The sequence below is a fragment of the Megascapheus bottae genome, chromosome 7 (genome assembly GCF_031878675.1).
Source record: "Megascapheus bottae isolate mThoBot1 chromosome 7, mThoBot2.hap1, whole genome shotgun sequence".
Lineage (NCBI taxonomy): Eukaryota > Metazoa > Chordata > Mammalia > Rodentia > Geomyidae > Megascapheus > Megascapheus bottae.
Window position 1 is genome coordinate 66790336 of NC_143515.1, and position 15725 is coordinate 66806060.

Sequence of the window (15725 nt, forward strand, 5' to 3'; positions counted from 1 at the left end):
TGAGTTCTAAATTTATAGTATAAACTGTGCTGTCAGCCTGCTTAACTGCATTGCTTTGATAAGCTAGATGGATACACACATAGGATGCTACTTTGTGTGTGTGTGTGTGCGTGCGTGTGTGTGTGTGTGTGTGTGTGTGTGTGTGTGTGTGTGTGTAAGAAGCAGATAGGTAGATGCACACACACATGTGCATGGGAGCTTGAACCCAGGGCCTGGCTTGAACCCAGGCCTGTCCCTGAGCTTCTTTTGCTTAGGATAGTACTCTAGTCCTTGAGCCACAGTTCCACTTCCAGCATTTTTGGTAGTTTAGCAGAGAGAAGAGTCTCATAGACTTTCCTGCCTCGATTAGCTTTCAAGTCTCCTGAGGAGTGAGGATTATAGGTACAAGCCACTGGTGCCCAGCTCTGATTAATTCTTTTTCTTTCTTTTTTTTCTTTTTTGCCAGTCCTGGGGCTTGAACTCAGGGCCTGGACACTGTCCCTGAGCTTCTTTTTGCTCAAAGCAAGCCATCTACCACTTGAGCCACAGTGCCACTTCTGGCTTTTTCTGTTTATATGTTACTGAGGAATGGAACCCAGGGCTCCATGCATACTAAGCAAGCAGTTTACCACTAACTGGTTAATTCTTTACAACAATTTTACTATGTGACATCTGATGACAGGTTGTGCTTTTCCTATGAATGGGACAGAGAAATGTGGTCTGGATGATAATAGGATTGGACAGAGCCTTGTTCATTGGAGGAACTGTGACCCACACAAGGTCACAGGACAGTACAAATCTTTAGACCCATAGATCCAGATTCCTCTGGGGAGAACAGATTACTTAAGACAGACACAATCCTCTAAAAAGAAAGGTCTACGGACCCTAAAATTCCAGCCTGGCTTTCATACCTTTCCATCTGTGAAGGAACTTGGTCCCTTTCAGTTTAAGCTTCAAGCCCTTCTCTGACTTCTGGTTTCTTGGATGTTCCAGAAACCTTTACTTCCCAGAAAGCCTTTTAGGAGCTCAGACCCTTCTGGCTGGGGCTATGAAGAGAACACGGTGGTTTCATGGGCACAGCCTGATCCAGAGCCTGATGGCTAGGCTTGGGTGGAGCTCTTTGGATTAACTCCGCTTTTGGGTTGAGAATGGGGCTGCTTGAGAATGTAAAACTTCTCTCCTAGCTCCTGCCTAGTCTCCTCTGCTCTGCTCTGCTCTTGTCTCCTCCCCTCCCCTTCCTTCCCATTTCCTTCCCTTCCCTGCCTTTTCAGGGAATCAAACCCCAAACCTCATATATGCTAGACAAGTGATCTACCACTGAGCTATGCCCCTGGTCCCTAACAAGGTCACTTGTTTTTTTCTTTGCACCCAGTATAGTCTCCACATGATATCTTGCCTGGCTGTTAGCTCCTGGGACCTCCCAGAGCACGAGGAGGTCAGTAGGTAGTGTTACAGTTACTTTCTAGAAGCTAAAAGCTTGAGTTTGAGGCTGGGCTCTGCCACACACACTAGTGCATGACTGGGGAGAGTGTCTTAATCTACTGAGCCTCAGTTTCCATACTTAGAAAACTGTGTGAGATGAGTCATAGCACCTAATCTCTCAAAGTCATCAGGAGGACAGTGAGATGAGATGACGGTATCCATGTCATCGTGTGAGCAATGCCTGGCACACGACTCATTGCTGGAGTTGTGGAAGCTGTCATCATCCTCTCTCTGCAAATGAGGAAACCGGCTCAGAGAAATACAGTGATTTTTCCCAAGGTCACACAGCTGGGAAGAAGCGGAGCTGGAGAATACAAGTTGTATTTCCAGTCCCACAAAGGGCCATTTATGAAAGATTCACAGGCCAGACCATAGAACAATAGACTGCTGACTCGGGGACTTGGGGAGAAGCCCAGATTCTGAGCCCAGGTTGGGACCAGAGGAGTAGAAACCAGACTTGCATTGAGTCTATGTTGGAATTGTGGTTATAGCCCGTAGATACCTGAGTCCTGTCCAGGGCCTGAATGAGAATCTTGGAGGCACAGATCTTATTTTACAAACTCATACATGATTTGTCTCGGGAAACTCATTGGGAAGCTCTAAATTCAGGAGTCTAGAAGATAATGAGGTGAATAGAAATCTAGAATGATAGATGCACCAAACTAGAGGGAGCGGGAGTGGAGATGGAATTCACTGAGACTGTCATTGTAGCGGGGAAACTGAGGCCTGTGAAGGGCATGACAGGTCCAAGGTCACTTGGAGAATTGGGGGGGTGGAGCCAGCCTTGTAGATCCTTTCTTAATCTCTGAGTCAAGGATGGAAGTGAGCCACGCCTGGGCTGCCTGACTGCTGGCAGGCTTGAATGTGTAAGTTTCTCAAATGGCTTTGACTTTTGAGTCCATTAGTGATTAACTCGGAGTTCCATTTAGAGTCAGCTGATCCATATTTGGAGGAGGAGAACATTTTGTGGCAGCTGAGATGCAGCCAGAATTCATCTGCCGGCAGCCAGTCCCATGATCGCTTGGAAAGGCATGGAGTCTGGGCAGGCCTCTCCATCCAGCACCCTAGACCTAGAGGCTTTGGAGGAGAAAAGAATTGCTTGCCTGGGGGTTGAATGGACCCTTGGGCGGGGGCAGCACAAACAAGAGAAGCTGTTTCAGAATCAGTCCTCCACTGTTTCTTGGACACACTATCTGGGCCTCAGTTTGCCTGTCTGTAGAAAAGATCACCCCATCTGTCACAGTAGTCTGCATGCATGTGACTGCTTCCAGCATGTGGAGAGTGATCATGAGAGGGGTGGTGGGAATAGCTGGGCCTCTTCCCCTTGGTGCTTCTCTTCCTGGGCAAGAGCTTTGGTGTCTGTGGCCCTGGCTGCAACACTCACTACCATGGGCCTTAGGCAAGCCATCCCCCTCTCCCTCAACACCTTCAGTTTTCTCTTCTGTAACAGCGGTAGTGGTGCTTGCCTTGAAGACAAGGAAGGCCCATGAGGGCAGCATCATACAGCAGTGGGGACAGTGGGCATATTGCACATTACCAGCGGGAACTGCTAATAAACCAGCAAAATTTGATTTGCTTTTTTGTATTATCACTACCCCAGTAGTTTCAATGACAGTGACAGTAGGTTCCTATTGGTTCAGCCAACCATTTCCCACTTGCCAGCCCTTTAGAGGCCACTGCAGTCCCCAGCAGAGATGGCTGTCCTTGCCTCCTACGGCTCTGTACTGACTGCCTACCTCCCATCCCCACACCTCCAGGACAGTGTGTTCCCCGACCTTACCATGCCCTGCTTTCAGCTTCCTCTCTAACTTACAGACAGCCTCCTCTGGTGACAGTACGGGGTCCCTTCACGAGGCCAGCAGGGTCATGCTGTCCTTGAGTGTCATGACACATTTCAGTTCCCACTCGTCCCCCAGACCCTCCCCTGAGCCAGCCAAAGCCATTCAGAGATGATCACCTGGAATTAGATGGTCAAAATCAGAATCTACATTTATTGGCTGAGAGAAACGCAACCACTTGCCTGTGGTCACACAGCTAATCGTAGATGGACAGGATCTGAATGTGTCTGTCCACTTGATCTGTCTCATCCAAGCAGGAAGCAGACAAGGCAGGGATGACTATCTCTTTTGCAGATAAGGAAACTGAAGGTCAAGCAGGTCAAGGGGTCCTGGAAGATGAAATGGAGTGGAGGAAATCTTCAGAGGCTGAGGGCTGACCAGCCACCATAAAGCCTGGGCCTGAGGTACCCAGTTGAGGGCTGGAGCGGTGGCAGATGGCCTCTAAGGTCTGAGCAGGAAGGACACAGATGTGGCCAGAGCCTCGATAGAGCCTGGGAGGACACAGGACGGACTCCTGACTCCTCTCCCATGACCTTCTAGAAGGCTGAGGGTTAGGGAACAGGCTGCAGTTGGGAGAGTTCAACCTCCTGGGGTGTGGAGCTGGGCAGGGTGGCAGGCAAATAGAACCACAGCTTATTTTCTTTCCACTCTCCCATGGCAGAGACCAACAAGACGTTTTCTAGGCAGCGAGCTGTGACAAGATGAGTGGCTGGAGGCGGGGGCAGAATGTGACTCCGAGTTCTCAGCTGTGAGGCTCTGGGAGAGCCTCCTCTACCTCTGAATCTCTAGGCATAAGGTCTCCTTCCATACTTCTTTTCTGGTCACACATACCTTAAATGTCCCTTAATTGCACCAACTAAACCTTCACCCGAATTTACCAACCACATACCAGGAAATGTCATTGAGGGAGCTTTTAGTCACTCACTCCTTAGTGTGAATTAGTTTGATTTAATTACTTGTCTCCTGGCACTCAGCTAAGATTAATTCATACACACGTATACACACACACACACACACACACACACACACACACACACACACACACACACACACACAGTCTCTTGCTCATATTGGACTGTACCACAGCGCTTCAAAAGACATATTGGTCATCCTTTATCCCAAATGATGAGACTGGCTGTCTTGGTCCCTGATTTTGTATATACAAGAGACTACTAGTAGACAGGAACTTGTGTTCAAGATGGGGTGTGAGGGACAGCGGATGAGGGGCCCTCTTTTAGCGGTCTAAGACAGAATTCCCTTCTGTTCTTTTCTTCTTCAGCGTCACATCACAGAGCCATTTTATCCTTTGCCAGGAACTTAAATGCAGAATCCACTGTGCTAGTGTGGGATCCAGTAAATAGACAGGGGCCAGTCAGAAGAGCTATTCAGCTCTTCGTTTTACTGGGTCTATTTGCTGTCAGTAGGCTGGCACAGCTGTGAGCTGCCAGGACAAGAGTTCTGATCCTGGCTCTCTAGGACCAAGTCACCTCTGTGCTGAAGATGGGGGTGGATGTATAGCCAGGAAGGGGATCCTGGCTTCTCCATCTGCACCTATGGGATTAGACAGAGCCATCACCAAAGTACCTGCCAGCTGGGACATTCTAGAACTTGAGGAGTGTTCCAGATGACAAAGCACAGCTGGTCACCTTTGCCCTGCTAGATTTAGTTTTGCATCCTGAGATGCGCTGGGAACACCAGAGGGCTGTGGGGTGTCTCTAGAACAGTAGAAAGATTTGTTGTAGGCGCTTCGTTTTTCTTTTCTAAAGGTGTTACTGGAATCTGAATCCCAGGCCTTACACTTGCTAAGCAGGTACTCTACCATTGACTCATTCCTCCAGCCCTTTTTGCTTCAGTTACTTTTGAAATAAGGTCTCTTTTGCCTGGGTCCAGCCACAAACCTTGATCCTCTCCCATCTCTGCCTCTTTCATAGCAGAATCCCAGGTATATGCCACCATGCCTGGCTCTTGCCCCCTTCCCCACATCAATTCATCTTCAGTTCCCTTCTTCTTCTAAAAAGGATGCTCCCACAGGCTGGGGAGGTGGCTTAGTGGTAGAGTGCTTGCCTAACATACATGAAGCCCTGGGTTTGATTCCTCAGTACCGTACACACAGTGCTACTGTGTATGTAAGTAGCACTGTGGCTAAGTGGTAGAGTGCTAGCCTTGAGCAAAAGAAGCTCAGGGACAGTGCTCAGGCCCTGAGTTCAAGCCCCAGGACTCGCAAAAAAGGGGGGGGTATGCCCCCACATGGGAGGGAGGCTGGCCCCTTTCCTTACCCCACACAGCTGTCATGGTTCCTCCTCTCACTTTTCTCCTCAGCATCCACGATACCTTCCTGAAGCTCTGCCCTGTGGGAAAGTGCTACAAGGAGGTCACGCTGACCATGGAGCAGGTCAGTTCCCTGCCAGCCTTGAGGGTGAGTCCATGGTAGGGGCCAGCGTCACGGGCACTAAGTGGGGGGAGGGAGGTGTGGCAGGGGTAAGATTGGGTGGTCAGTTGGCAGCCTCACTCCAGGGCCTGGGACCTTCCAGCAGAATGTAGGATCCAGAGGCTTTCTTACATACTTTGCTTTGTCTTCCATCTGCCATCAGCTCTGGCAGGGTAGATGTGCTCTGCCTTAGGTGAGGCCTAGGGACCAAGTGTGTGCCACTCAGCCCAGGTCTCACAGTTGGAGGTGGTAGCTTCAATTAGAAGCTCACCCCCTCCCCAGGTCTGCCTGTGAGCCTCTGCTGCTCAACATTAACTTTACCCCTCAGCCCCAAGACCCCTGTACCAGCTCCTTCCTCTGGGTCCCATACAGGGCTGTCAGGGAAGACAAGGAGCCACATGGACCATCTGCTCATCTTCCTCCAGTCTGTCTCAGATTCTTTTCTGAAAATCCAGGAGAAAAAAGACTTGGAGCCAGGGAACTGTCCTCCCAACCCACCTTCTAACATCCCTGGATATGGCCAGAGGAAGTAAGGACAATTGCTTCCTGTTCTCGCCACCCTCTCTGTCTCAATTTAGCCAACCTTCCTTGTGCAAGGAGCTCCCATTGGATAGAAAGTGAGTGGTAGTCTCAAATGCAGTCTCCTGGCTTTCTCTTCTTTTCCAGGGCTGAATCCTACATTCTGTAGGGGACACACACGCACACACACACACACCTTGCCCTTGATATGGATAAATTCTTGTGTGCGCCCACTTCTCTGGGTCTTGAGCCCCTCTCCTATAAAATGGGTAGAGTGAAGGAGTGGCTGGGGCAGGTCCTACCTTGCCTCCCAGTCCATTAGGGACTGAACCTTTGTTCCTTTTAGGTTGAAGCCCTGGCCTCCCCGCCCATGACAGCCTGGCAGATCGAGAAGTACACATTAAAAGGACTCCCCAATCACTCCCGAGATTTTAATTAAAATTTGTACATCCCGAGAAGGCGACGTCAGGTTCACAAATCACAGCTCTGTCAGACTTCCCTATTTGTCATTGGAATCTTGGCGGAATAATGATTTGAGTTTGTCATTGTGCAATGAGAGCCCACCTTCTCTACTGTCTGGAACAGATAGGTTGTAAGAGCTAAGGCCCAGGCAAGGAAGAGCCGCAGGGACGTGGAGGAAGGGCTGGCTCCTAAGGGGAGATGTGACATGAGGACACATATAACCATTCAACCAATGACTATATGACCCCCAAGTCACAGTCCTTATCAGGGGTGCAGACAGAAAAACACAAAGCTGGCCTTGAAATACAGATGACAGTGGAGGCTACCCTGGGGACAGGTGTGCTGAACACGACCACATCTAAGTAACCATACAAAATCACCCTGTACCCACACAAGTGCATGTATGTGAAGTACTAGAGTGCTCTAAATCTCAGGTTGAGGGAGCCAGAGAGGCAAGGCTAGATGGGGTACTTTTGTCCACCCAGGGGGGACAAACAGTGTGTTAGTCCCTGAATGTTATGAGGCTGGAAAGACACCTTGAGACCACCCAGTATAGTCACTTCAAGACGTTTTCCACCCTGCTATCAATTTATGGAAACCTGAAGCCCAAAAAGTTAAACTAGTCTATGACTATGGGTGGTAGAGACAAGACCATCCTGTCCCAGGGATCCAGGAAGACTCTCTCCCATGGGCTTTCACTTCTACTCAGGCCTTGGCTGAGCACTGACTACGTGTCTGGGAGGTTACAGGGGAGAGGCCTACCCTGGAGGGCTGGCAGGGAGGGTCTTGGTGGCTCTAGACCCCAGAACACTCTTGTATAGTACTAGTCTTGTCCCTGAGGGCCTAGAGGCCGTTTATTGAACCCCAAAGGAGCAAACTCTGGCAAATCCATCACATTTTGCATGTTTCACACACCCAGGATGAGCTATCCCTCTCTGTCCCCTCCTTTGTATTCCGTCTGCTCTTCTGTGTTTCAGGGCACAAGTCCTTGGGGATGGGGCAGCAGGCTCCAGAAGACAGACGAAGGGCAGGTGGGGTGAGGTCAGTCGCAGGGATTGAAGAATATCTAGGAAGTTGAGTCTTGGGCAACATAAATTGAATTTTACTTTTCTTGTTTAACCTTCCTAAAGGGTCATCATTTTACTCTGCTTTTTTATAAATGAAGGCCAGTTCATTGTAGAATACAGAGAAGAGCAAAAATAATAGAAAACTATCCATTAGCTCACTTCAAAGGATGTCAGCCATGACCTTATAAGCCAAGGTTTATTTCCTCTGAACTTCTTCCATGACAATTTGTTACTGTCTTGCATTTCCGGGTACCTCTAGTGTTTTGTGTTATTGTTGTTACATTTCCAGCTGGTCTGGAATGAGGAGAACTGTCTCTTGAATTGAAGACCTGGAGCTACTGCCACATGTAGAGAAGTTAGGGACCAGCCCCGGAGTGGAGGGCCTGAGTTTGAACTCATTGGTTGTGGGATCTTGGACCATGATTCCACAGAGGATGACTGGGGTGGGGGTGGGACATAGGTGCAGGTCCACCCTAGTTAGCCAGAGAAGGCTGGGAGGGGGGAGGAGGGGCACAGGGGGCAGGTTCTGTTTTCCAGTGGGCAGATGGCTGTCTTTGGCCTTGGAAGAAGAAAGGCCTGGCTGCAGGTGGTCTCCGTGTCCTTCCAGGCTCAAGGACGGCCCAAGTTTTTCAAATGTACAAGCAGACGTTTTTCAAATGAGCAGAGCTATCCACAGAGAGGGAGAAACACCTGGGGCCTCCTGACCCACGGAACCTGTGGCTCTGGCCCCTGGAGTGGGTCTTAATTCTCTTTCATATCAACCATGGTCTCTCTGACATATTTCATTCCAGAAACAACATTTATTTTGAGGACAGACTAGAGATATCAACTTTCAATTTTGCCAAGTAAGGACACTGAAAAAAATAAAATGTCATGCAGAATCACCATCATTTTAGTTTTAAAAGATGTTCATTTTAAAACAAAGGCACGAGAAGCATCTCACCCAGGAATTAAAGAAAAAAAAAAAAAGAACAGTTCTTTCTAAACGTTTCCTCTGTTGTCCTTAATTATCCTGCCTTTGTCTCTGGTTGTCAGTAACTTTGCCACGGGGCCCTGGGCCTAGTCTGGGAGCACTTACACCTAAGGCTCAAGTCCCTGTTCCTGTCATCCCAACTCTGGGATAGGAAGAACGCTCACTTCCCAAAAGGAGCCAGGAGAGGCTTCCTGGAAGGTGCAGCCCAGAGTGGGTCCCCCTTCCCTGTAGCCCAGGGATGGGAGCCACATGACTCACGACTACCCAGAACCTTCTCTGGAACAGGCTTGGAGAACAGGGCCCCAGGGAGCTCCGGAGACTTGGCTCAGGGGCTTGAGTGGTCTGGGAAGAAAGTTTTGTTTTCTTAATTTGGGTTTTCCGTGGAAAACGTGCATTTGTGATATTCAGAAGGGTCTGCCCTTTACTGAAATGCGGCGTGAGAAGGTTCTGGGTAAAAAGGGGTGGTGAGCGGTGGGGTAGGGAAGAACCTGTTGACAAGGGCACCTGCTGGGTTGGGACACAGTGCCTCTTTCACACGCTGAGTTTCTGTGTTCTGTTTGTCTGCTGTATTTCATGTCTTTAAAAGTCAATTAGCTCAATGTTTCTGTTCCTGTAAATAATGATCTTGCTTTCTGTAAACATGACGAGTGTGGCATGATGTGACTCAGGTTTCCAGTTTCCAGGCCCAGAGTGTCCTTGTGTCTGCAGGGGACAACCTGACAGGGCCTGAGGCGGGGCTCACTGTCTCAGAGCAGGTAGAGAAGGCCTGCTGCAGCCTCTGTCTCCTTCCACCTCCCCATCTGCATACTTCAGCCTGGTGATCTGGCCATAGCCCGGACCTTGAGTCTTTCTGAATTTTGTTTATGGGCTAGAGCCCATCTGCTTAGAAGAGCTTCTAAAGAAATCACTCCCAAGCCTGAAATGCAGTGAAAAATACTGACAATTATTTAGCCTTTCAAGAATTAAAATTATTTTTTCAGGTTGAATTTTTCCATATACAAGGCTGACTCCCTCCATTCTGTCTTTTCTAAGGCTTCCATTTCAGCTTTTAGCTGCTTCTTTTTGCGTTTGCCCCTATATCTCCAAAGTGAACTCGTGTATTACCTTTCCTGATAGCTCAGCCTTTGACTCCCCCAGTGCTGTTATTACCCAGCTCTGTATCCTCCCAGTGTAGTTATATAATATGGACTAGTGTGCATCATTGACTGTTGCATTTAGTTAACAATTTGTTCTTTTTTTTTTCCAGTCCTGGGAATTGAACTCAGGGCCTGAGCACTGTCTTTGGGTTTTCTCAAGGCTACAACTCTACCACTTGAGCCATAGTAACTCTACCACTTGAGCCATAGTACCATTTCCATCTTTTTTTTTTTTCTCCCCTATGTATATGGTAACAAGGAATTGAACTTGGGTCTTCATGCATGCTAGGCAAGCATTCTACCACTAGGTCTAACTAGGTATTTTTTAACAAAATACCTGACACAGGCTGCTTTTTTTGTTTTTGTTTTTGTTTTTGTTTTTTTTATTTATTTATTTCTTTTTTGCCAGTCCTGGGCTTGAGCTCAGGGCCTGAGCACTGTCCTTGGACTTTCTCAAGGCTAGAGCTCTACCACTTGAGCCTCAGCACCACTTCCGGCTTTTTGCTATGTATGTGGTACCGAGGAATCGAACTCGGGTCCTCATGCATGCTAGGCAAGCACTTTAACCACTAGGCCAAACTCCCAGCTCTTTTTTTTTTTTTTTTTTTTTTTGAGAGTCATGGGTCTTGAACTCGGCCTGGGCGCTGTCCCTGAGCTCTTCAGCTCAAGGCTCCCGCCCTACCTACCCCTGGAGCTGGGTGTTGTCCCAGAGCTCTTCAGCTCAAGGCTACCTCCCTACCCTTGAGCCAAGCCCCACTTCCCATTTCCTAGAGGTTAAAGATGAGATAAGAGTCTCAGGTCCTATTGTGCCCGAGCTGGCTTTGAACCTTGATCTTCAGATCTCAGCCTCCTGAGTAGCTAGGATGAGCCACTGCACCTGGCAAGGCAGGCTACTTTATAGAGAAAAGAATGCATGTAGTTCAGTTTGGGAGTGTGTAAATCCGAACAATACAGTGTAGATTCTAGTGCGAGTCTGTCTTTGGTTACTTTCTATCATGAGGTAAGACATGTCTGTCTCTTATGTCTGAGTGATCTCTCCCCCACCTCCATATAAAGCCATTCAGATTCAATCATGGGTGCTTCACCTAATTAATTTTATCTGACTAATCACCTCTCAAAGGGCTTGCCTCTAAACACTGTACTGGGATTAAGTTTCTGCCTTCTCAGTAGTATTAACATAAAACTTGGGGAATTAAACTCATGCTTGAGCAAGTGTTGTTTTGTCATGACTGCAAATACAAACCTGCACAATGTTTAGATTGTTATGGCTGCATTTACTATTCAAGGCTGAGCCTTGAAACAAATTTGGTTACTCACTTTTTGAACATTTTTATTGGCTTCCCCCCCACCATGATATAATTGCTTATGATTAGTTTTCTGTGTATCAGCTGAACACTGAGCCTCTACCAGTTGTCTGTCTTTCCTCCAAACACATGCAGAGGTCAGAAATTTCCTTACATTTCATTTCCTTACTCAGACTTCCCTTGGAGCCTTCTGATTGGCTCAAATAAAGACAAAATTTTCTGTTGTGGTCCCACTCATCTCGGATTCCCTTTTTTTTAGGCCAGTCCTGGGCTTGAGTTCAGGGCCTGAGCACTGTCCTTGGACTTTCTCAAGGCTAGAGCTCTACCACTTGAGCCTCAGCACCACTTCTGGCTTTTTTTCTATGTATGTGGTACTCGAGGAATCGCACCCCCTTCTTTGTGCATGCTAGGCAAGCACTCTACCACTAGGCCAAACTCCCAGCCCCTCAGATTTCTTTTACCTCTCCTTTGGACCTTGTATTTCTCTCCTCTCTCTCTCCTTTTCCTCATTTTGTTTTGATGGAACATATCCTTGAGTAGCTTTCTGATAAAAGGGTACAGGGAAGTAAATGTTTTGACACTTTAAATATCTGAACGTACCTTCATTTTCTTTTTACACTTAATTTAGAGTTTAGCTGGAATTGAATTATAGGTTGGACATCATTTTTCTTCCAAACTTGGAAAACACTATTCAACTATGTTTTAGCACTCACCATTGGTACTGAGAAATCCATAGCCACTCCATTTCTTGATTTTTTTTTTTGTCCTCAGACTTGCTTCTTCTTTCTAGACACTTGCAAGCTTTTCTATTTGATTGCTGTACTTATTAAATTTCTACCAGTATTCCTTGCCGTAGGTGTCTCGCTGTGTGCAAGGCACATTGAAGTCTATTCCATCTGGAAAGTCAAGTCCTTCACCTCTGGGAGGTTTCTTTTTGTTACTCATTTGATTATTTTCTCTTTTATGTTTTCTGTAACTTTACTATCCTGAAGTTCAACATCTCAGATTAGTCCTTTATTTTTCATCTTTCCTATTTTCTTCTTCTTCTCTTAGTTCTTCTTTCTGGGAAATCTTCCCAACTTGACCTTCCAGCTTTAAATGTGTCATTTCACTCCAGCCATTATGATTTTCATTTCTAAGAACTCATATTTGTTCTCTGAATTTTTTTTTTTAAAAGATCTTCCTCCTTTTCCTGGATACATCATTTCCTAGCTTTCCTTTAAGGTGCTTTTTTTGCTTGCTGCTTTGGGTCCTTGATTTTTCACATTGCCTTGGCTATCTGGTAACTGAATGCTCAGAATTAAAGAGTTGGGGATGGGGCCAAGAGTTTGGCCTAGTGGTAGAGTGCTTGCCTAGCATGCACGAAGACCCAGGTTTAATTCCTCAGTACCACACACATAGAAAAAGCCAGAAGTGGTGTTGTGGCTCAATTGATAGAGCCCTAGCCTTGAGAAAGCCCAAGGACAGTGCCCCGGCCCTGAGCTCAAGCCCAGGACTGGCAGTGGGGTTAGGCAGGGCAGACCCCAGCGTGGAGCAGGAGGGCTTTGCCGATCACCTCCCACCCTTTCTTCACAGTGCATGGCTGGTTGATTTCTGTTTTTGTGGGTTATGCCTCCAAGAAATCCCTTTAATTTCAGTACATGTTGGGGAGAGGAGGGAGAGGAGTGATTTAGATGCAAGGGATCATTGTTTCTGATATACAGTAAAACATCACAAAGCTTCCCTCTTCCACACTCCCTGCATTTTTTTCTGTTCTCCATTCCCAGCCTTCAATTGTTCCACTTGATTGTCCTCTCAAGCCCTGCTCCTGTGTGGGCCTCATTCCTGGCCAGTCCTCACTTCCAGGAGAATCCTTTGCTTTGTCATCAGAGAGGAAATCCTGTGGATGAGAGATGTTTTGGTGGAGAATGTCTGGTGCAAAGAGGGGCTTGCTCCTGGTTCTCAACTGTAAGACATTATCATGTATTTCTGGTGGACTGTGCACTGGCTCAGTCTTGAGCCTTACAAAGGCCTCTTCTCCAGGAATTCTAGGGAAAAAGCAGGAGAAACACCAGCCATGAGGGCTGGACCCTAGTGCTAAAATCTGGGTCTACACAGTCTGACCTAGGATTCAGGGTGGATGTGATCCTTCCTAGACAGACACAGCAGGACCCACCCAGGATATGCTCAGTCAGCATCCCCTTCTTTTCCTGGGAGGTTGAGAGGCTTCAAGGAAACCTAGATCCTTCTAGAATGTCTTGTGCTCAGACTGGGCTAGAAATGGATGCTCTTGACACTTGCACGTAGACTTGCCCAGTGCACCCAGCTCAGCTGGATGCCCACCCCTGATCTCCAGCTCAGGGAAAATCACTGACATAACAGCCCCTGCTGGAAGGACTCCCAGAGGCCTTTGGGTTCCTGGGTCCTTTTTCCACAGGAAAAGGCATATCTGGGGGAGTTTGAATCCTCTGTCTACCTGAGGTGGGGGGTAGCATAGGAAGGAGACAGTACTCACATGCCACAGGTCTTCCTTGAATGTGTGTGTGTGTGTGTTGTCAGTCATGAGCCTGGACACTGTCCCCGAGCTCTTCAGCACAAGGATAGCACTCTCCTACTCCGAGCCACAGCACTACTTCCAGTTTTCTTTTGTTCCTGGGCTAGCTTTGAACTGCGATCCTCAGATCTCAGCCTTTTGAGCTGCTGGGTTACAGGTGTGAGCCACCAGCACCCAGCTTCTTCCTTGAATGCTTAAGGATCAACTTATTCCCAGCTTTGTCATGGCCACTGCCTTAGGGCACCTCTCATATGTGCGCAGACCTTCACCTATGAAGAAGCCACTGATAGGTATGGCGGGCACAGGGTAGCAGGGCCAGGCAGAAGTGGAGACAAGGCTTGGCCCTGGGCCCCCTCCCTAGCTCAGGTTGTCCAGTCCAAGCCCTGTTTTGGGACTCTGGAGTCAGCCTTGTATCTGAGGTTAAGTTCTGTGCTGAGAAGCTAGCCTGAGTCCCAGGTGCCCAGGGCAGCCTTGGAACTACTAGCCAGAGTGCAGAGAAGCCAGCCGGAGGCAGAGGCAGCTGGAAGGGGGGTGTCTTTGATCTACTGCAGTCCAGGCAGGGACAGCTGGGCCCAGGGATAATCCTCAGGCTGTATTTAGGCCACCATCCTGAGCCCCCCACCCCACTCTCAGATCTTTTCTCCAGTGAACTAGAAACACAACAGATTGGATAGGCACAGTCATTCCATTATTCCTCAGCCCTGGGTCACTGGCTTCATTGTTACAAGTTGTTTCACACGCTGCCTTGTGAGACACATGGCCTTTCACAAAGCCTACACATGAGGAAACTGAGGCTCTGAGCAGTCAAGAGCCTGACCCAAGGCCACATCGTCAAAAAGCTCCACACGAACCCTAGACTTGTCTTTGTGGTCTTCTCCCTCTTCTGAGGGAGATGAGATCAAGGCCCCTGAGTAGGCATCACATGTGTGGGGGAGGGGAGGTGTGTGTGTGTTAGTTAATGGGAGCCATCCTCAGACAGCAGATCATATGCGCGTGTATTCCGGGTGTTGGGGTGATCTGTATGTAGGTCTGGCTTAGAAACACAGGGCCCCTCCAGCTCCTAACACCCAGTCTCTCTGGCTCCTGTGGCCAGCCTGGGAATTGTCTAATTCCCAAGTCCCCAGGATGGGCTCCGCCCCTCATGCCGAAACTTCCCAAGTGGAACAAGTGTTCCACTGAGAAAGAAGAGAGAACCAAGGGCCCAACTCAGGCTCCCAGGCTCCCACCCCAAGGCCTCAGCTCCAGGGCCTGAGGTCATTCCGAGCCTTTCACCCATCAGACAGAAGCAGCTGGATCTCTGAGATAAATAAATACCGGGGACTGATCAGAGATCCAGCACCTCCCCAAACAGAGCTGTAGGTTCTCCCAGGGCAGCAGGCCCTTGGGTCCATTTGACAAAGTTTGGTGGCCAGCTGGCTGCTCCCGCCTAGCTACCAGCAAGTCTTGACCCAGGCACTGCCTCATTTACTCTGCATGATACCTGGGGGAAGAGGGAGTGGTTCCTCCTTTACATCAGGGAAGCAGAGCAAAGTGGGTTAAGCATCCTGGCCTTAGCTGATGGAACCTGGCCCAATCCCAGCCTCCAGCACTTGCTCCCAACGCCCCGCCCAGCCCAGTGGGTGGGTCCCAGCTCCCCAAAGCCGAGTCAGAACTGGGAGGGCAATTTGGCAGCTGGCGCATTCCCTTGCATTTTCAAGCATCATTAGATCTTTTTCTGACAACTTCATCAGTTAGCAGGGTTCAGAATTGGCAAAAAAAATCCTTATTTAGACATTCAGCCAAAGAATTAAGCGGTTTGTTTCAGAAAAAAGCTCAGTGATGTAGGAGGCAGTCTCTATACTGGGCTGGGCAGGCAGCCGTGGAGGGCCCGGATCTGGCTTCCACCCTGGCCTCACTGTGACACTCAGTAATTGGGCATGTCTATGCTTTTCTTTAGGCCTCAGTGTCCATTCCTTGTAAGTGGGTACAAAAACACCTCCCATCAGGAAATCAGGAAAGCTTGGG

The 15725-nt window shown here is 48.4% G+C and overlaps 1 protein-coding gene across 6 annotated transcripts in view; it reads left to right on the forward strand.

Moving 5' to 3' along the window:
* The window catches only part of Cib4 (calcium and integrin binding family member 4), a 93807-nt gene that overhangs the window by 49429 nt on the left and 28653 nt on the right, over positions 1-15725 (forward strand). For 5 of the 6 annotated variants that reach the window (XM_090337334.1, XM_090337331.1, XM_090337332.1 and 2 more), the window contains one exon: positions 5619-5715. In XM_090337334.1, the coding sequence (XP_090193460.1) occupies positions 5683-5715 (33 nt within the window). In that variant the 5' untranslated portion in view covers positions 5619-5682. The remainder of the gene's footprint in view (positions 1-5618; positions 5716-15725) is intronic. The other variant, XM_090337330.1, reaches the window with a different exon arrangement.